Here is a 21,001-nt window from a genome sequence, read left to right on the forward strand (position 1 = left end):
TGTCTCTTATTGTCTATCATCACGGAACCATTTCCGGATCTCCACTATTGCAAAGGAACTCCATTCCGAGATTTCCGAGATTCCGAGCATGTACTAATATAAGTCGTGGACAACTCCAGGCAGAAAGTCCAATAAATCCATAACTTCCACGTCATGTCCTACCCTCACCCACTTAGTATTCTCTCCATCGAGGAGACCAATTTGGCCCGCGATGTGGTCAAAGCCGCTCACCCAAACGTCGTGATCGACTTTCGGGAGATCTTCCTACAAGAACCACCCAAATCTCAGCTCCAGGAGTTCCTAGCGCTTGAACATGCCGGCCGCTTAAGCCCAACCACTCCACGTCCTCCGCGCCTAGCTCTGTGCCAATATGATGTGATCGGAACAGACCGCATTCCTCAATTTCACGAATCTGTAATCGACATAGTTTCACAGTCGCGAGTGAAGCACACGGTGGTTGGGAAGGAGCATCATGCCAGTTTGACGCTGTAAGAAAAAGAAGAAGAGAAAAAATTGAAGCTTAAACATCCGGAGTTTTCTAACGATTTGCTAGGAGCGAATTCGATGTTCTCGTCGATCAATGTATGAAATCACCATTATTCCAGAAAGCGCTATCGGAATTCGATCTTCCCGAAGGCTTCGAGGTCATCATTGAGCCATGGCCGTATGGTGGCTTGGATCACACCGATGAAAATCGTCGCTTTTTCCAGGGCCTCTGTTTCGCCCAGGACAAACGTTCCGGAAATGAAGACTCCAATTTCTATTCTTTCCCCTTACCCATCATCCCTGTGATGGACGCCCACACACAAGAGATCATCCGGGTGGATCGACCCGCCACAGGCGGCAAAGGTGACGGTCTACTTGAACAGACATTTAAACGGGATATAATTGGTCATTGCAAGCCCTCAGAATACGTGCCCGAGCTGATGCCAGAGGGGACTCGCAAGGATCTCAAACCGCTGAATGTGGTCCAACCTGAGGGTCCATCCTTCCGAGTCACCAACGAGTCTCTGGTCGAATGGCAGAAGTGGCGGTTCCGTGTCGCTTTTAATCCACGAGAGGGTGCAACGATCCACGACGTCTCGTATGATGGCCGCAGTGTGATGCACCGACTGGCAATCAGCGAAATGGTAAATGATATGTTAAGCCGAAACACATAACTGTGAACTAATCGTGCTTCGCTTGTTTAGACCGTCCCTTACGCTGACCCCCGACCCCCTTTCCACCGGAAACAGGCCTTTGACTTCGGCGACGGCGGTGGCGGAAACATGGCTAACAACCTGTCGCTCGGCTGTGACTGCCTTGGGGTCATTAAATACTTCGATGCCATTATTACCCAGGCAGATGGTACCGCCCAGACTCTTCCGAATGTGATTTGCCTCCATGAACAGGACAATGGAATTGGGTGGAAGCATTCCAACTGGCGCACCGGGCGCGCTGTCGTTACTCGGAATCGGGAGCTTGTTGTCCAGTTTATTATCACACTGGCCAACTACGAATATATCTTCGCCTACAAATTCGATCAGTCCGGCGGAATTACAGTTGAGGCACGCGCGACTGGTATCTTGAACGTGGTCAATATCGATGCTGGTAAGACTAGTGAGTACGGAAATGTGGTGAGCGGCGGTGTTCTCGCTCAGAACCACCAGCACATTTTCAATGTACGAATTGATCCAGCTATCGATGGCCCCAACAACTCGGTGGTCGTGGAGGAATCTCACCCAGTTCCAATGAATGCGGTCACCAACCCCAACGGGAACTATTATGAAGTCACCAAGCAGACCGTAGAGCGTGCATCTTGGATCGATGCCGCTCCGCAGCTCAATCGGACCATCAAGATGATCAATCCCCACATAAGGAATCCTATCAGTGGAAACCATGTGGGATACAAGTTCATTCCACTGGCCACTCAGACACTCTTGGCCGATCCTGCATCGGTGCAGGCACGTCGGGCTCAATTTGCTCAACACCACGTTTGGGTCACGAAGTATCGGGACGGGGAACTCTATGCCGGGGGTCGTTATACTTTGCAGAGTCAAACTGAAGTTGAAGGTGTCTCGGATGCTGTTCTCCGTGGTGATTCCGTTGTTGACACCGACGTGGTGGTTTGGAACTCCTTTGGAATTACCCACAATCCTCGCGTAGAAGATTGGCCTGTTATGTATGTTGGTCCCAATTTTCTTTCCTTTCTCCACTGCTTCTTTTCTTTTTTTGCGCATCATACTGACTCAGTATAATAGGCCTGTCGAGATTTTCCAGCTCATGATCCGACCCGCGGACTTTTTTGTTGCCAACCCATCGCTCGATGTGCCTTCCAATAAGAATGTTTCGTCACGGTTAGCTGACTCAGAATGTTGTCGAAAGTCGCACATTTAATAGGAAGGAGGATAGAACAAGAGGAAAGGTTATAACATAGTGATATTACATTACGAAGGAGCTCGGCCCCGGGGGAGATATATAGTTACCTAAGCATTTGCCCTATGGATCCATCCATGGATGGATATGCAAAACTGCAGGATTCTACTAAATATCCAAAACCAAGTTTACTTGATATTATCATAAAAACATGAATAAACGATCTAAAATCGAAGCTTAAACATAGAAAAGTACTTGCCATACTACAACATAAGTCTTGTATACACCCGTGGACATGTACAAAAGTGTACAATGTTCACGTATATCCCCGCAATCCTCTCCCAAGGCACATCCGAAGCACGGGCCATATCTCGGTTTATCTTTCCGCCTTCCGAGGTGTCTCTTCCTTTCCATCTTGCCTTGCCATGACATGACAATTTCTATCAATCAGTCCGTCTGCACAATGGTTTCGGAGTCTCCGAGGTCTCCGCGGGATGATGATTCGTCCAGGAGAAAAAGGGCCAAATACACCCAAGTTGCTTGGTACGTCTGCTTATCCACTTCGGGTTTCCTACTTATGTACTATCACAGCTTGATGCTGACCACCTCAGCAATGAATGCAAACGGCGAAAGCTAAAATGCAGTGGTGGCCCGACCTGTGTCAGATGTTCTCGTGATCATATCCCTTGTGTCTACGCCCATCGCCCTTCTACCACGTCGATCCAAGGGCCTGACGTCAATGATGAAGGGTATGTCTCTCAAATTCCCAGTCACATTCAGTCACTATTATCTATTGATCAAGAGGTATGTACTCATTCTATCCAGAGCCAATATCAGATTCCAGGCTGTGGAAAGGCAACTGGAGACTCTGCGGCGGGAAATGCGGACCCTCTCCGCCCGCGTCCATGAGCTTGAACCCCCGGTCCTGCTTCAGCATCGAATTCGTCAGCCCCACCCACCATGGGGAGCCTGCACCGTATTCTAGATGCTCCTAGGTCCCCGACGTACGTCGGACCCACGAGTGCGGAGTTTGGCCTCACTCGATCTCAAAGGTCTTTATCCCACCAAGCCGACGACTGTGCCGCAATTGACGATCGTGGTGAGGGCCTTGACCTATCAACAACTGCTCCCAGTCCTGCGCCATCGGGGGGCGAAAATGCTCCTCTTGGGAATCCTTTGATCAGCCTGGGTGCAGATGAAACATTGCGTTTGGTACAAGTCTATGAGGACACAGTAGGTGTGATGTACCCATGTATCGATTTGGATGAAGTGCGAGCATACGTGCTCGAGTTCTACCGCTCTCACGACTCTACCGTGGCGGCTTTGTCTGTCTTGTCCACACAGACAGCCTCGGATCAGGATTGGTTCTCTGCGCGTGATGTCCAGGTTCTAAAGATCCTCTTGGCGACCGCTCTATTGGTCGAATCGCACGGTCGGAGTGAGCGCGCCGCCCAGCTAGCCGACAGTGTGGAAGATCGCTTCGCCAGTCGATTGAAAATTGCCGAGGTTGATATGAAAGAAATCCTCATTCTGACCCTGTTGGTGTGTATCTCCAATCGTTATTCTGTTCCCATAGTGCCCCCGGAAGGAAAACGTATTGACTGTGGTAGTCCATTTTTCACTCTTACCGCGACGACGAAGTCATCGCCGGGCGTTTGATCGGTATGGCGGTTCGAGGGAGTACGGAGCTAGGTCTTCATCGTCAAGAAACGTGGCAGAAGACAGGAGGCGTTTTCCCGGGGGAACTGGAATGGACGTGGGCAAGCCGACTGTTCTGGTGCATATACGTGTTAGATCGCAAGTGTGCCTTTGGCACGGGGTTGCCCTTCGCCATTCAAGATTCCGACATTGACACCAACTTGCCTGAGCCGGGCCACTCTACTCCGTACCTGACTTGCATGATTTCTCACGCGCGCCTGAGCACAAAGATTTGGGGCCTAATCGTCGGATGGCCCAACCGGTCGCAAGCGGCCACCTCAGATGGTTGCGCTTACTTGGACGCTCAGGTCCAGCAATGGATCCATTCCATTCCGCGTGAATTACGTTTTGATCCGACTTGGCGCTCTCCGGCTGGATCAGAGCAGACCGATCGAGCCATGATGCTTCAGGTTCTCCTTGCTCTACAAGCGAACCAGCTTCGAATTCTTGTGTATCGACAAAATCTGCTCAGTGATGAGCGGATAGCGGACAACGTGACTGGTGCCTCTACCGCCGTCGAAACGGCGAAGAGCACCGTTCATATGCTAGACTATTTCAGTCGGGTTTCGAGTATCTATTTCCAGCGCCCGGAGCCATTCAACTATTTTCTGTTATCCGCCCTCGCCGCCCTCTTCTTGGCCGTTTTACATGCGCCAGCGCGTTTCAGCCATGCTTGCCGGCCAGAATTTTATACGGCCGTCGACATGGTTCGTCGCTCAGCAACACGTGCGCGTACTTCCCGGAGATTGCAAAAGGTCCTTCACAGTTTGAAACGCATTCGATTGAATCTCGGGTGGGATAATGAAGCTGGCCGACAATCATGTATCCATCGAGGTCATCCCTCGAAAGTCGATTCTAAGGATGAGAAAGAGACAACTCACCTTCATTGGCATGCTGCATCCCAAAATAAGGCGTATTCAGCCAGCGGCATTTGGGATACAACGCCAGTAGGAGCCACGACAGAGTCTGCTGCTGCGCGTTGTACCCCCAGCCTCCATCAAACATCCGGGGCGACTACTCCTCAGCTCTCATCTAACGCTTTTTGGCCAATGTCACCTGGTACCGTAGCTGGATCCGAATCCAAAGTCTGCGAGGACTTGAGCAGCTTTTTTGAAATTGCAGGTGGGTTCTACTTTGACCCTCAACCTGGTTCGGACATTGCCGCCGGAGCAGATGTGGGGTTGGCCCCTCCCGGTGACACGCGGTCGCCCAATGCGCTGGACGCCTTTCACGCTGAGGATGAGGCCTTGACGAGAGTCATGGCTGGTTTGCTGTGAAAATTTGTGGACGTTATGCATAATGATTCAATACCCCATGCTTAAGCTTGGAGGATGAGCGGCTTCAGTTCGGTTAAAAAGATATTACTATACTTGACATTACGTGACATTCTCCGAGTATTTGCACTTCCTTTCATCCGTGACAAAAACAACTTGGACCTTGACTTGGGATTCCCCGGAACATGGCGTGTCTCGGTTGCATGGTGGCGTATATAGTTTTCGGCAATATCCACCAGTCGGTGCTCTAATTCCCGCGACTAGGTCCTCTCCCTGAAGGATTTTCCTCTCTCCGCTATAGGCCTGGTTTATTTCCTCTGTCTCTTCCGTGTTGCATCCAGACTTTGCTCGCTGCAGAAAAAGATCTCTGTCCGTGCCCTGTTGGGGGAAACGTCCGGGTTTCCACCAATGATTCATGTATCACCTTGCCAACTAATGAATACAAATACATCACTATGGGCAGCCCACTGGTGAATATGTTGAACGTGCACATCATCTCCCTCGATGCATTTCGGTAATATCATCAAACCGGTGCTGTTCGCAGTCCTCGTGCAGGGGTACGCAAACCCTGGCAGTTGTTCAGGTGCCTGCATCGTACACGACCCGACGTTGATACAAAGATCATCGGACAATCGTTATTTCCGGTTCTCTACTGGCAACAAGATTTCTTATGCCAGCTCCTCATCTATCAACGGCCCGTGGACTAACATTGGCTCCATGCTACCTGGTGGATCTTCCATTGATCTCGCCGGAAATGATGACCTATGGGTAGGCATTATCCTTTCCGCGAAGCTTGTCCGCAAGTGATCAACATGCTCGGTACTGACTTCTATGTTAGGCCCCCGATGCTCAGCTTGTGAATGGTCTTTACCATGTTTATTACACCGTATCGACCTTTGGCTCACAGGATTCGGCTATTGGACTAGCCACATCTCCAACCATGGAGTCTGGCTCCTGGACTGACCGTGGAGCAACCGGTATTGCCTCGTCGTCCTCTAAGGCATATAATGCCATTGATGGAAATTTGTTCAATGATGGCGGTACCTATTATATGAATTTCGGCTCCTTTTGGCACGATATCTACCAGGCTCCAATGAACTCGGCTGCCACCAAAGTCGCGTCTTCGTCATACAATCTAGCATATGACCCCGCTGGAACCCACGCTGTGGAAGGGGCCTACATGTATAAATATGGACGCTACTACTATCTCTTCTATTCTGCCGGTATCTGTTGTGGCTACGACACATCTCGCCCTGCCAGCGGAGCAGAATACAAGATCAAGGTCTGCCGATCGACTTCACCTACTGGCGGTTTTGTATGTTACCCAATGCTTACCTGCTTTAGACACTTGCGCTAACTGTTTTCTTATAGGTTGATGCAGCGGGTACTGCTTGTACAAGCGGGGGAGGCACAGTTGTTCTAGAAAGTCATGGTACAGTCTACGGTCCTGGTGGACAGTAAGTTCTCGAATTGGACTATACGCTCGAATATTGGTCTAACCTTTCTCTAGGGGTGTATTTACTGATCCTACCCTCGGCCCGGTGCTTTATTACCACTATGTTGATACCACTGTGGGCTATGCTGATGGTCAAAAACGCTTCGGATGGAATCCGATCGATTTCTCAAGCGGCTGGCCAGTGGTTTAGATGTTAGTGCTTGGTTTTTTTGGCCAAGTTTGTCCGTGGAGAGAAGGTTGCCCTATTTCTATCTCTCTCTCTCTCTCTCTTTTCTGTACTACCTCCTCCAGTTCTATGTTACGTTGCAACTCGTTCGATTGACCAAGTCTCTTAATTCGTTTTGATAAAGTGTCTTTGGTTGAAGTGGCGTATTCGTGAGCAAATGTGATGCAAGTAATCCATTATATTGCTGCTAAACCATCTGTTTCTGGCGTAGGGAGACTATATCCTTTATTCGTTGATTTAGTGATGGAGGTGCAATCTGGATGGAAGTGGAATGAATGGAGAAAAGCACTGTCTGTATTGACGATCTTGCACGAGGAGAGGAGGAAGAGAGAAGGAAAGGAGAGAGAGCTATCATACATGGAGGTTCTATCACATGATGATGCCTCAGGCATCCAACATTTGTCGGAGTAGATGCATTGGCATACCGGCATACCGGAGGATCCATTGATCCTATGCATTTTGTAATTTTAGATTAGTAATCGACGGTCCATATAAATTGTTAGGAAAGTCGATACAGCAATACAGAGAGTTGAACACCATTGATTGGACCCTACATTTTTACAATACGGCCCACGCCGACAGTTATGAGCCCGGTTCGCACTGAATGAGACTACTGTAGTTGGAATACAGTATCTAGCCCGCTGCTAGAAGTGTCTCGCAACCCCTGAAGCTATTCTGAAGCTGTGCAAAGCTACCCCTGAATCCAGTAATGGAGGCAGCATCAATCCTCTCCGCCATGAAGGGCGAAAAACTGAAGGACTCGCCGCAGTGGCTCACCTGGTTTGCAAAGGTGCAGCTATATGCCGTACAAAAGAATGTGTGGGATCTCTGTAATCCAGACCTCACCTCGTCGACAACCGATCCCGCTAATAAACGACCCGAGCCTCTCCAAGAACCGGTGGAACCCGAATACCCCGAGGAAGGCGATGAGAAGGAACGAAGGATCTGGCGAGACCGTATGGATGTGTACAAAGTGAAGTACACAAGGTGGGAGAAGCAGACAAAGGGACTGAGCGATGTAAATGAATATATCCTCACATACCTTGATCCAATCCACCATCTCTCTCTAGTTGCATATCGTACTCCGTATGATAGGCTTGTGTATCTAAAGTCTCGCTTTGCCCGATCGACTGCGTACGAAGAAGAAATCCGTATGAAGTGGAAGGTCTTTGCAATGCAGAAGCCGACAGGAGATATCGAGGAATGGCTTCAACAGTGGAACTCACTAAGAGAGCAAGCCGTCAGCCTTGGCATCAATGATGGAGATGCAAATAGGGATTTCTTACACGCTGTGAAAGAGGTGCTCCCTATCTGGTGGCAAGGGAAATACCAGGAGATTGTTATGGACAAGAAGGTGTACGATACTCGAGACCTTCTCGAATCATTCCGCGCGATGAATCGTGAGATAGGTGTTCAAACTGTGACCTCAACCAATGCTCCAAAAGGTGCATTTTCAACCTGGCAAGGACACCAAGAAGCGAAGCCGGAAGGGAAGCAAGAGAAGCTCCCATTTGAGAAGAGACGCTGTCCGTGTGGTAGCACTCACCCAAGGCATAAGGTTGCCACTTGCTATATCATGAATGAAGCAATTCGACCGGGGGGATACACTCTCAATGAGCGTACGCTAGAGAAAGCGAAAAAGAAGTTAGCAAAGGACCTCGGCTGGAAGCAATGGGTGGATAAGGTGGTTGCTGAAGCTCAGCCAAAGGCTGAATATGCTAACCAGGTTAGCTTTGCCACCACCTACCAAAGACACGAAGCCGTACAGATCAGCAAGCATGTGCTATCTGTAGCAAAAAGTGATGAGCCCTCTTTTCATGATCGATGGATTCTCGATACTGGATCGAGTACGCACATCTGTAATGATAGGAGCTTATTTGTTGACTTCACCCCGGACGATATGGAAGTTTCAACTGGAGACAGCACCACAAAGATGCTCGGCAGGGGTACAGTTCGCCTGATAGGAAGACACCCGGTGAAGGGAAGGATGGAGATCACATTGAGTGATGCTCTATACTCACCTGGATTCCATACAAATCTAGTATCATACGCGATGCTAAGGAAGAAAGGTGGCCTTTGGTGTCAAAAGGCGAATTGCATACGGGATCCGAATGATAGGCCTGTCGTCAGTGTACATTTTTGGGATCACTTTAACCTCTGGCTTTTTGATAAGCCTGGCGAAGCTCCTCCACAGCAGGCATATGCCACCCAGGCAGGCGTACGGAACTCGGTGAAGCCGCAGGAATCAAAGGCTTCCTCCGAATTATGGCATCGGCGCCTAGCCCACGTTGAACCACGTACTATAGCAAAGCTTGCTAGTATGGTAGACGGCGTCGTTCTTGAAGATAAGAAGTCGACGGAGCAGCAATCTCTATGTCAAATCTGTAAGACAGGAAGTGCTCCGAGGCAGATATCACGACGGCCAGTCGGAAGATCCTTTGGACGATTTGGAAGGGTGCACTTTGATCTAATTCAACTGCCACCGGCGTACAACAGACATCGCTGGATATCTCACTTCTATCTAGAAGGACCGAGGTTCCATTGGATCATGACACATGAAGTCAAACCGGAATGCCAGCTTGCGATAAAGGAGTTCGTACAGCTAGCAAGGAATCAGTGGAAGCTGCCGATCAAGGCTTTCCACTACGATAATGAAGCCGCAGCAGGCAAAGCAGCGGAGTATAGCCTAACAGCTGACGGTATCTTAGTATATCATACTCCACCTGGACACTCAGAAATGAATGGGTATGCTGAGAGATCTGGCGGGATGATCATCACCCGTATGCGCATGCTCGCTCTCGAAGGAAAGCTCCCTAAGGATCTATGGCCGGAATTTGCAAGCGCCGCAGTATGGTTATTGAATCGTACGCCGTCGTATATCGCTACCGAGAACCGCTGGGTGGTTCCATGGGAAGAAGTCAGGAAGGAACTTGCACCTGTGATACCGAAGACCAACCTGTCAAATGTCAGGCTGTACGGGAGCATGGCGTACTGTAGGATTGAGAATCAAGTACAGTCTGATAAGATGCACCCTCGAGCAGAGATTGGCTTCTTGGTAGGATACCGTGCCTCGAATATCTGGAAGATCTGGTTTCCACATAGTGGAAAGGTGAAGCATATAAGGGATGCAGTCATTGATGAAACCCGGAAGTACACACCTGAGTACGACCAGTATAAGCCGATTCCACTACCGCTAGTGAGACAACCGCAAGAACTCACTACTGAAGAGATCACCAAGGTGATCAACTATGAAATCACTGGTCAACAAACTAGTACGATGGAGGAAAGTCAGGGCATACAGGATCGGGATGATCCCCAGCAGCATGATCCCCAGCACATTAATCCTCAGCAAGCACAGGAGAATCCTCAACAAGTGCAAGATACGTCTCAGGAAGTGATTCAAGAAGCTACTGGTAAGGCAAGTGCTCCAAGAGAGACTACCCCAAGTCAGGGGGTGAGAGAAGAAGCATACTGGCCAACACCTGGTCATCCACCGGCGCGTACAGCACCACCAGGTGCATTTCCGGAGGATCAGGATCTACCACCATTGCCGATCACCCCGCCGCAGGAAGAAGAAGCGAATACTGGCTCTGGTCAGGGGGTGGATATACAGGCTGATCAAGAAGATCCAGCGCATCAAGACCAGACCCAGTACGAATACAAACCTACTCCTGATCCGGTAGAAGACGAGCTAGAAAGGCAGCTACAGTCCGAGCTACTAGCACCAAGCAGAGAGATAGTTAGTGACATTGACACCGGCAACATACTAAGTGGAAGACGAACACGCAGAGCGAGAAGAGATGATGATTTTGCATATGCAACAACCACTACAGTACGGGACGAAGAGCCCCCGGCTCTGCTTCATGCCTTTGCCGCTGGTTTATACGCAGAGAAACCGGACAGTCGTCGTCATCGAGATGATCTTCCTCCACCGCCGAAGCGTTGGAAGGATGTTATGAATCACCCATTTCAGGAAGGCTTCCTCGCAGCAATGAGGAAAGAGATCAATTCGCTATCTGAAAAGGAGACATTTGAAATCATCAACAGACCAAGGGACAGAGGGAAGCAGATCCTCCCTCTACTATGGGTGTTCTCGTACAAATTTGACCAGGACGGTTACCTGCTAAAACTGAAGGCTCGTATCTGCGTACGAGGAGATCTTGAAACCATTTCTCACGAAGAGAAAAGGGCTGCTACATTAGCAGCAAGGACAGCAAGGATGATCTTCGCACTAGTGGCTGCTTTTGATCTGGATTTGCGACAGCGGGATGCTGTCACTGCATTCCTAAATAGCAAGCTAGATGTGAAGGAGACGTACACCTATATGCCAGAAGGTTTCCAGACCCCAGGCAAGTGCTGGAAGCTACGCCGTGCTTTGTACGGTCTGCGGATCTCACCGAGGCTATGGCAGCGAGAAGCAGCGAGTGTACTACGTAAGCTAGGGTTACAACAGATGCCGGAAGACCCCTGCGTCTTTATGGGACAAGGCTTGCTGGTCTTCTTCTATGTGGACGATATCCTGATCGCCAGTCACAGTACTGCTAAAGCACAAGCACAGCAGCTGGAGCGAGATCTAGAAGCACACTGGGAGCTGACAGACCATGGAGAAGCGGCATGGTTTCTTAATATCCGGATCGTCCGAGACAGACAGGAGAAGAAGCTTTGGCTCTGTCAGGATAGCTATGTGATGAGCATTGCTACCCGGTACAATCTGACAGACCGTCCACCAGTCTATACACCACTGCCAGTTGACGAATTGACACCCTACCAAGGTACGGCTACGCCGAGAGAGATCCATTTATACCAGCAGAAGGTTGGATCTGCAGGATATGCCACTACAATTACCAGACCGGACGCTGCAAAAGCCACCGCTCGGCTTGCGCAATTCCTCACAAATCCCGGTCCCCAGCACCAGCAGGCAGCTGATCGAGTCATCACTTATCTCTACACTACCCGGAATCTGGCTATCGAATATAGCGCAGCTGGTACAGGAATGAACTCGGTACAATTTGCAAGCGATGCTTCGTACGGGGACCACCCTGACAGAAGGAGTTCAGCTGGATATATCTGCCAGGCATACGGCGGTCCAGTCGACTGGAAAGCCAGCAAGCAACCCACTGTGACAACGTCAACCACGGAAGCAGAACTGCTAGGCCTATCCGAGACCGGGAAGCAAGTTCAATGGTGGCGGAGGTTGCTTAACAACCTAGCTTTTACCCCATCTCACCACCTAACCATTGACTGTGATAATGAGAGGACGATCAGCCTCTTGACAAGCGAGGATGTAGCCTTCGAAACGAAGCTACGACATGTGGATATACACCACCACTGGCTGAGACAGGAAGTCAGAGAAGGACGTATCATGGTACGCTGGGTGGCGACGGCGAGCATGGTTGCCGATGGCCTCACAAAGCTGCTATCCAGACAGAAGCATGAGAACTTTGTACGACTGCTTCGGATGGTTGATATAGGCTATCTTATAGCCTAGGAATTGAGGAAGAGAATGGATCATGCAGCATGCCAATGTATGAATTGCAGCGATCTCAGTATGCATACTGGGACCGCTGAGGGGGTGTGTCGGAGTAGATGCATTGGCATACCGGCATACCGGAGGATCCATTGATCCTATGCATTTTGTAATTTTAGATTAGTAATCGACGGTCCATATAAATTGTTAGGAAAGTCGATACAGCAATACAGAGAGTTGAACACCATTGATTGGACCCTACATTTTTACAATACGGCCCACGCCGACAACATTTAGGACAACTCATCCTAGACTTGAGTTTTGGGTTCAACACGTTTTTAGAGCACTCACTAACATACACATGGGTGCGAGTAGTAAGAAGATAATTCTACGCACCTCGGCGACTTCCGCACTTGGCCGACTGGTGCCGGCGTTGATCTACAAAATGCATCTGTTTCTCTCAAGATTATTCTTAGCATTTGGCGAATTTTATTCCCTATGGCAAACTCATCCAAGCTACTCCGCAACAAACGTCTGGTGAAGTACAGCGCAGGATGGAGACGCATCGTGCGGCGCCATCGTATGGTCTTCCTCCCCAAAGACTATCTAGGTACTGGTTTATGCTGATAAAAGCATATAGATGGTTTGCAGTGACTATGGGAACTGGCATTGTTTCGGTTTTGATGACATCGATCCCTTTCGATACTCCAGTGCTCTATTACTTGTCGATTATCTTCTTCCTACTCAATATCGCGTTATTCACTCTAGCTTTCATCACCTCCGTTCTTCGATACACCTTATATCCTGAAATATGGCATGTGATGATCCAAGACCCAACCAATTCGCTTTTTTTGGCGACAATACCGATGCGCTTTGCCACACTCATTGAGGGGTGGGTGTCCATTTGCGTGCCAATCTGGGGCGAATGGGCCAAGACACTTGCGTGGGTTTTATGGATGATAGACGTGGCAGCTGCGGCTTCTGTGACTCTGTCTTTGTCCTTCATTTTGTCGGTCTACACTCCTGCACAAACCGATGTCCATATATATATATATATATATATATATATAACCGATGTTGTAAGACACTGACATCCGATTAGAATATCTCAGCGATATGTCACTTCCCTAGATCGGATCACTGCAGTTCAATTATTGCCAATCGCAGCAACTATTGTGGCAGCTGGTGCTGGCGCACAGATTGCTCCTATCTTACCTGACAAACAACATGCGCTGGGCACACTCCTCGTCTCATTCATTCTCTGGAGTATGGGCACTCCGTTGGCCATTGCGGTATTGGTGATCTATTATCAGCGACTAGCAGTGCACAAGCTTCCACCGAGGGAACTGATTGTGAGTTGCTTTCTACCCCTGGGGCCTCTTGGCTTTGGTGGGTTCGGGTAGGCATATCATACCCCTGGGAGCCCCGAGACTCTGGCTAATACACTGCTAGTATCCTTTATATTGGGAAAGTGGCACGGGTGTTGTTGCAGGATTCACAGTTCCTGGACCCTATCTCAGGCCAGACGGCATATGTGATGGGTGTTTTCATATCCCTCCTAATGTGGGGCTTCGGCTTGATTTGGCTCGTGTTTGCCCTAGCTACCGTTCTGCATACCTCACCATTTCCGTTTAATATGGGCTGGTGGGGGTTTACATTCCCACTTGGGGTGTATGCCGCGAACATTATGGAGTGGGTCTCGAAATGGATATCATGTTTTTCAAAGTCCTCGGCACCGTATGTTCATCATTCCTTCCCTCTTTCTACTCTATGAGTAAATGGCACTTACTAACTTTACATCTAAAGACCTTAAGTGGCGCTGTGATGTTGTTGTGGATGTTGGTCGCATCACGGACTGCACATGGAGCATGGCGCGGAAGCCTGTTTCATGCCCCATGTTTACAAAACCTCACGTCGAAGGAAGAGGGAGCTGAGCGAGATGAAGATCGGGCGTAAGAAGGATATTCCCTCCTTACCATCATTACCAAGCCCCGAAGACGCCTCAAAAAAGCCTCGAAATACCTCACCAATACCATGCGTGTGCCCAGGTGTGATTCATCGCGCCGGATAACCCCGCTGACAGGGCCTTCTTCTATCCCGGCCAAAGCCATGAAGTATCCGTACAGCTTAGGCAATTTTTGCCGAACTCGATCTTTCGATGTAATTGGTCTGGACCTAAGGTGATTCCATTCCGAGGTCGATTACCTGCAACTGTTTATCTATTCATTTCACGCCAAGCACTACCTATCAGGCGAGTCGTCACATGTTCAGCCCGTCAGCTTCGTGTTGTTTTCATCCCACTTCTCTCTGTTCTCTTCTCTTGAATTGTGTTCTTTTGTGAAACCGGATGCCGTTTTGTTGACCCTTTGCTACTCGAATACCTCTTCCACGGCAGCGCTTGAGTATCGAGAATGGTAAGACTTGGTTTCTGTCTCTGCATACCTATGGCCAGGCACGACTCTAAACAAAGTCTAGGATACGGAGGAGTATGAGTTTCCCTTCCTGCAGGAGGTGTTCTCTCCTCTTGAATCGCACAAGGTTGAGTATGCATACTAAGCTCCGATACACATGAAACCTTTTGCTAAGACTAGGTTCATTAGTTTTGTCTTCGTCCATGGCCTGAACCCAAGCGGTCGTAACGATCATCCTTTCCAGACATGGACGCATAGCAATGGCAAGTTTTGGCCGAGGGACTTCCTGGCCGAGGACATTCCATATGCACGTGTCTTTGTTTATGGATACAATTCAAACATCACCCATCCACAGTCTATGTCCACGGCAAGCATCAAGGATCATGCGAATACGCTGTTGAATTTATTGGATATGGAACGCAGCCCCCAGATGGTAAAGCATATAACGGAAATATTCATTTGAGTAGCCAGTTAATCTTTCATAGGGGTCCATTCCACCAAAAGTGATATTCATCGGACATAGCTTGGGAGGGTTAGTGATAAAGCAGGTCAGATATAAATATCCCACCTTTTCCCTACGGCGTCTTCCTAACAGTTTCTATTTGATGTGATGATATAGGCACTGCTCAATGCTAAAGAAGATCCCAAATATACATCCATCCGTTCGGCAACTTCAGGTCTCGTCTTCTTCGGAACACCGCATCGTGGCGCGAAGGCTGTGGAACTGGGGAAAATCGCAGCCCGCGTTGCCCGCTTTGTTTCCAAAGGCCATGCCAGCAATGACCTTCTAGACTGTCTGGAATACAATTCCCTTTTCACCCGACAAATGACCGATCGATTCCGACATCAACTAGAAGATTATCGTGTTATTAGCTTCATCGAAGGGAAGAAGGTGCAGATAGGGGGAGTGGGACCAACATCTATCAGCCATGTAAGCAGATTTCCACTGATTATCAGTTTATGAGTTCCCCCCCCCCAAAAAAAATCCTTTCTCTTCCTAGCAGAGCAGCTGATATTGAAAAGCTTGTGGTTGATGAAGAGTCTGCGGTTCTTGGATTGTCCGGGTTACGTGAAACCCAACTCAAGCTCGACGCAGATCACTCGCAGATGTGCAAGGTGGGCTCTCGGGGTCCTATGTACCATTTGATAAAAGGAAACATCAAACAATTGGTCGATCAGGCGTTTTTGTCGGAACAAGGCTTCATTCCATCGATGCCCCCAAATGCCGCGTCATCTCCGCCGCCAGTGCCACCGCGCTTTCATTCAAATAGTAGCACGCCGTACCAGGGGCAGGGTCTTCCATCTCCCTCGACACAAAGGGTGACAGGAATAATGTTCAATCCTCTGGATAATGACCCACGATCTATTCGTTCTGCAGAACTCAAGAACAGGGCTAAATGGGACGAAGCCCGAACCGTCGAATATGAAATTTTTCAGGAGCATTTGCGCAGCCTTGGTCCAGATCATTTCAGTACACTATCAGTGGCATACAACCTAGCTGAAGTGGAACTGGAGTCCAACTACTTAGAGAAAGCAAATGAATGGTGTCATTGGGTGTCCGAAAATGCCCAACGCGTCTTTGGGACAAAGCATCCTCTGACAATGAAGACGGAAAGTTTGGTTGCAGAGGTCTTGTGTCAGCAAGGCAAGTATCAAGAGGCTGAGTCAGTCTGCGCTAACGTCTTGGCCCGTCAGCAAATGACTATCGGCGAAGACCACTTGGATACCTGTGACACCCGGCGCCGACTAGGAATGACCTACAATGCGCTAGGTCGCCGAGAAAATGCCGTCATGACTGCAGAAAAGCTGACAGACACCCTAAAGCGTCTGCTCGGGGAAACTCACATTCGTGTATTCGCCTCTGTGTTGGACGGTTTGGAATATATCATTAGCAACCAGTCTGGAGACGCAACTACCCTAATTGTGATGCGTTTCCAACCCGATGTACAGCGAGCGGCGGAGATGTTGTTACAGGTCTACCAAGAGCTTCGGACTGCCCTGGGTCATGGACACCCATCTGCCATTCGCGCTCTCTGTCTCCACGGCCGAGCGCAGAGCTTTATGCAGCAGAGTATGGAGGCCTCAGAGACCCTGCGCCGGGCTCTGGCCAGTGCAGAAGAAGCGTTTGGGCCCAGTCACCCGCTGACAATGGACATCGTGGGCAACATTGGCATCATGTACGCCCTGCAAAATGGCTATGCTCAAGGTCTATTCACCAACAATCGTGCTGCAGAAGCTTTCCCCTGGTTGACCCGATATTTGAACTGGGTTGAACATCGCAAAGGCAAAGACAATCCCGAAACGCATGCCACATTGGAGCTGCTGGCCAATTTACACTTCAACGCTAAAGAGTACGAACCCGCCCAGAAGTACTATGAGCGCCTTGTGGCGAATAGGCGCACGGCCGACTTCGCAGCGAACGACCGCATCAATACTCAGCTTCAGCTATGTCGGGCGAACACTATGTACACCCGTCGAGGCCTAGGGTCGGGGCTAGGAGGGTTTTTGTCCAACTTACAGAGATATTGACGGAGGTTTATGATAACTATTATACCTCGGTATACAATCCTTGCTTTCTTCTTGCCAAATTCAATGGGATATTGGTCATTATTCCCCATGTTCATTGTGGTACATGATAGGTGTATTCATAATCCGCGAGGGGTATTGCCTTGCGAGCTTTACACACCTCGAAAAGGTCTCTATATCCTTCCCAGGTAGACCAGCCGATCATCTTGTGTTTACTGTGAGAACTTGTCGGGAACGCCCTTTCTGTATATGGAATTAGCGCTGAATTCTCTCCGTTAAGAGAACTGCGAGAAACCTTACCCAAGCTTGTCCATCTGTTCACTGCCGGCATCTTTCACCTTCTTAGCAGGGTCACTGCCACCCTGGCCACCACCGAACTTCTGCTCTGCGGCGTTCATACCTGCTGTTGTTAGGTTGAAGTCTAATGCGCCAGAGTTTAGAAGCTCACCCTTGTCAAGGTATTCTTGGCCCTTGTTACCTCCGAGCTTGTTGGCGAGACCGGAGAGTTTGTCCATTTTGAAAGAGTTGGTGATAGTGATATTAAAATGTAGAGTAAAGAGGTGGTTGCTGGAAAGAAGGTAGAAGCGACTCCGGGTGAACCACCCTTTTATAGGATCCCATCGAGTCTTTCTGATCGAGAGTCTATTACAGTGCACTCGGCATTCTGTATGATGCTTAGCCCTTCTCAGGATGATAATTCGCTTTGGCATGGAATGCTATCGTCATTGCTGCATTCGGATCATCCTAAATGTGAATTTGCCTCCGCGAAGATCATTCCAAAAGCCATCTTCATTGGCATACTGCTTCAATAAGCTCACATCTGAGGTCATATCGATGAACTCGATCACTCGAGGTCCGTAGTCTGACGGCGAGACTGGAGATTGTGACGTCAGCGGGTATACCCGAGGCATCAATTGACACCCTCATAATGAGGCACTAAGGTATTAAGGCATAGAGGCATCAATATTACTACCTCTTGCTCTCGCACGGCGCTTCTCCGAACTCCCAAGTGATATACACCCGACCGTCGATATTCTTGTTCAACCTTAAGCAGTGTTATTTGTCACACTTCTTGGAATTTACGGAATGAAGGAACCTGACGCACAAATGTTGTATAAATTCTATTGCAGTCTATCAGCTTAATGTGATCGACAGGCAAAGCAAGAATCTCAGAGTGGTAGGATCCTCTCTATGAATTCGAATAAGCAGTTGATAGTAGAATGGGTAGTGTCTGTCCGGTAATGACTGAACTCCTCTACATTGTCCACAAAAGACAGCGATTTCAGCTAAAATCCTACGAGGCAACAGTGCAAACTAAACGAGAGACTCAACGACCAAGTCAAGGTGTCACCGGATCCCCCACTATAATACATACATACTAATATATAAACGCGCAACCATACACGTTGCCTAGCTTACGTAGTAATCATCTGAAAGAAAAGTCTATATCAACATATAAATAGAGCTAAGACCGAAGGTGAAGCTTACCGTGTTGATTATAGATGCAGCAGTCTATATAGCACGTATGTTGAGAATAATACTATGAGAAGGGCTATGAATAGAATTCCAAGATCGTTTACTGTAGAAAGTGATGAATTGGATTGTCTGCCTTTTTCATACATGGAAGGAAGCCCCTATTTACGTGTTTCTTTTTCATATACTACCAGTATGGCAGATCAGAACGGAATCAGCAAGAAACAGTGACAATCAACAACAAGAAGCAAAAATGACTGAAAGCAGGCTGAATCGAAACGTCGAGACGCCGATGCAGTGTGATAGCCAGTTGTATACTGGCAACAACACGAGTATGATCAAACTACATACAGCCTAGGATACTAGCCTTCCACTAATCTCCCGTTGGCAGGAGTCAAACTTCAGATTTTGCATGGCTGAGATCTGCATAGTGCACCCCGGCTTAGAGTTAGCGTTGAACCTGCAAATGGCCAGCGTTACTGGGAATTAACTGGGATCTTCAACATACCGTGGACTGCTTCTAATTCAAAATAAATAGAATCAGAAGTGACAGAGGTCAGCTCCAGGTACAGGTCAGATGTGCGTGACACGTAGAGCATCGAAAGAGTGTCTTGAAAGGTGAAAATGGGACGTGTCTCATCGACCCTAGTGACCAAATAGGGTTGTTTCGTTCCTTCAGGATCCAGCCTGCATTTGCTGCCCTCTTCACATAGCAGGGTCTTGTAGGAGTCCAGAGGCGTGATAACAGCTTCATCTGGACTAAAGCCCTCAGTATCGAATTTCCAGACCTGCTCCTCAAGATTTGGCGAGTTGCCGAATCTCACAGATGTTGCATCCTCAACATCATGCAGTAACGAAAGAGAGTCGCCCCCGACAACTTGCTTGATCTTATCACGAAATACTACCCCATAGGCCGGTTGGCAAAGGGCGGCCATGAGTCCGATCAAAAGATACGATCGCATCATAATGTCTGATGCAAGTGCAGGATAGAAGAATCTCGATATGTGAATGTTTGAGGCAAGTGGTTAATAGGTAGAAGAACGGGGGAGAATGGAGATATTTAATGTCCAAGTTAATGTCCAAGTAGCCACTGTTCCAAATATCTAGGGTTTTTAATAATCATATGGATCGAATGCGGAAATGCGGAAATGCTGCAATCAAACATCGTCACGAATCGCTAGTTTTAAAAAAAAAAGGCAAGGGATAGCATGGTTACTCTATTGATTATCAATTCTCAGGTGCGCCATATCCTTCAGTGGCCTATATCCACAGTTGTGGATTCCATGTATCCTTCAGCTCTTCAGCTGGAAACGAGCCAGTTCCGACGATCCTTCCTATCATGTACACCGCTACTTAGAGCTGAAGCTCTACAGTAGGTTTCTGGCTCCCGATATTGTACTCCGTATGTTGTACATTCGAAGATAGGTGGGCTGGGAAGACGATTCTTCGATCTGTGATCCACTCGTAGAGGTCGATCATCAGTTCAAAAGCTACACCCCTATACGACATACCTTCCTGTGCTTTCTTCATTTGAAGCTAATTGTCCTTAGGTTGTTCAAGACTATCAAGAATATCATGGGTCGCAATAATCCCTCCTTGTTGCACATATTTGGTGAGGGTTTCCAGGTGGTTCGATCGTGGCTTATAGTGTTGATACCTGTCCGGGTCCTGCTAGCAAGTCCTCTGCGGCGGTATGGAGGTCTAGGACATCGCATGATTCTATAAATCCCAAACTGATTGCTCACCAGAAGCCTGTTCGACGTTACTCTTAGCAGACAAGCGTATTTATCTCTTCATTTCGCTTCAACATCTTTCGCTCCTGTCGCAGAACTTCCAATACTTCTTCCCGACTATGGTGCAGACTTTCGAATACATATCATCTTTTTGATGATGGTCAGCATGGTGGGATGTGTAATTGCCATTGCGTCGACTAACACTGTTGCCAAATTCTTCTCCATGTTCCTGTAAGTCGCCCATGATTTCATTGTCCCTCGGATACTCCTATAGAGACCATTAGACCATTACTAGGAGAATATTGGGATATCAGCTACACGCTCGAAATACACATGGAAGATATAGAACGTATATAAGCCCATAGTAAGTGCATACATACTA

At 48.5% G+C, this 21,001-nt stretch overlaps 6 protein-coding genes across 6 annotated transcripts; 4 read left to right on the forward strand and 2 right to left on the reverse strand.

The window, feature by feature from the left end:
* Positions 1 to 153: 153 nt before the first annotated feature.
* On the forward strand, positions 154 to 2,376 carry N7489_008402 (putative copper amine oxidase; the record flags this gene model as incomplete). Its single annotated transcript, XM_056714152.1, has 4 exons — positions 154 to 488; positions 554 to 1,130; positions 1,191 to 2,161; positions 2,241 to 2,376. The coding sequence occupies 4 exons, from the start codon at positions 154 to 156 to the stop codon at positions 2,374 to 2,376; spliced, it is 2,019 nt and encodes a 672-aa protein (XP_056561774.1).
* A 939-nt stretch (positions 2,377 to 3,315) lies between these two features.
* N7489_008403 (transcription factor domain-containing protein) lies at positions 3,316 to 5,330 on the forward strand (the record flags this gene model as incomplete). The annotated part of the gene is made up of 2 exons (XM_056714153.1): positions 3,316 to 3,897; positions 3,966 to 5,330. 2 exons carry the CDS (start codon positions 3,316 to 3,318, stop codon positions 5,328 to 5,330), a joined length of 1,947 nt encoding a protein of 648 aa, XP_056561775.1.
* Positions 5,331 to 5,831: 501 nt separating this feature from the next.
* On the forward strand, positions 5,832 to 6,973 carry abnA (putative extracellular endo-1,5-alpha-L-arabinase; the record flags this gene model as incomplete). Its single annotated transcript, XM_056714154.1, has 4 exons — positions 5,832 to 6,095; positions 6,166 to 6,642; positions 6,699 to 6,784; positions 6,838 to 6,973. The coding sequence occupies 4 exons, from the start codon at positions 5,832 to 5,834 to the stop codon at positions 6,971 to 6,973; spliced, it is 963 nt and encodes a 320-aa protein (XP_056561776.1).
* Positions 6,974 to 12,974: 6,001 nt separating this feature from the next.
* On the forward strand, positions 12,975 to 17,416 carry N7489_008405 (uncharacterized protein; the record flags this gene model as incomplete). Its single annotated transcript, XM_056714155.1, has 9 exons — positions 12,975 to 13,092; positions 13,128 to 13,555; positions 13,589 to 13,875; positions 13,929 to 14,213; positions 14,291 to 14,428; positions 15,077 to 15,320; positions 15,373 to 15,435; positions 15,507 to 15,818; positions 15,911 to 17,416. 9 exons carry the CDS (start codon positions 12,975 to 12,977, stop codon positions 17,414 to 17,416), a joined length of 3,381 nt encoding a protein of 1,126 aa, XP_056561777.1.
* Positions 17,417 to 17,625: 209 nt separating this feature from the next.
* N7489_008406 (uncharacterized protein) lies at positions 17,626 to 17,928 on the reverse strand (the record flags this gene model as incomplete). Its single annotated transcript, XM_056714156.1, has 2 exons — positions 17,626 to 17,656; positions 17,714 to 17,928. 2 exons carry the CDS (start codon positions 17,926 to 17,928, stop codon positions 17,626 to 17,628), a joined length of 246 nt encoding a protein of 81 aa, XP_056561778.1.
* A 1,434-nt stretch (positions 17,929 to 19,362) lies between these two features.
* Positions 19,363 to 19,821, reverse strand: N7489_008407 (uncharacterized protein; the record flags this gene model as incomplete). The annotated part of the gene is made up of 1 exon (XM_056714157.1): positions 19,363 to 19,821. One exon carries the CDS (start codon positions 19,819 to 19,821, stop codon positions 19,363 to 19,365), a length of 459 nt encoding a protein of 152 aa, XP_056561779.1.
* Positions 19,822 to 21,001: the final 1,180 nt, after the last annotated feature.

This window comes from Penicillium chrysogenum, assembly GCF_028827035.1.
Source record: "Penicillium chrysogenum strain IBT 35668 chromosome Unknown utg000005l_segment0_segment0, whole genome shotgun sequence".
In the NCBI taxonomy this organism is placed as follows: domain Eukaryota; kingdom Fungi; phylum Ascomycota; class Eurotiomycetes; order Eurotiales; family Aspergillaceae; genus Penicillium; species Penicillium chrysogenum.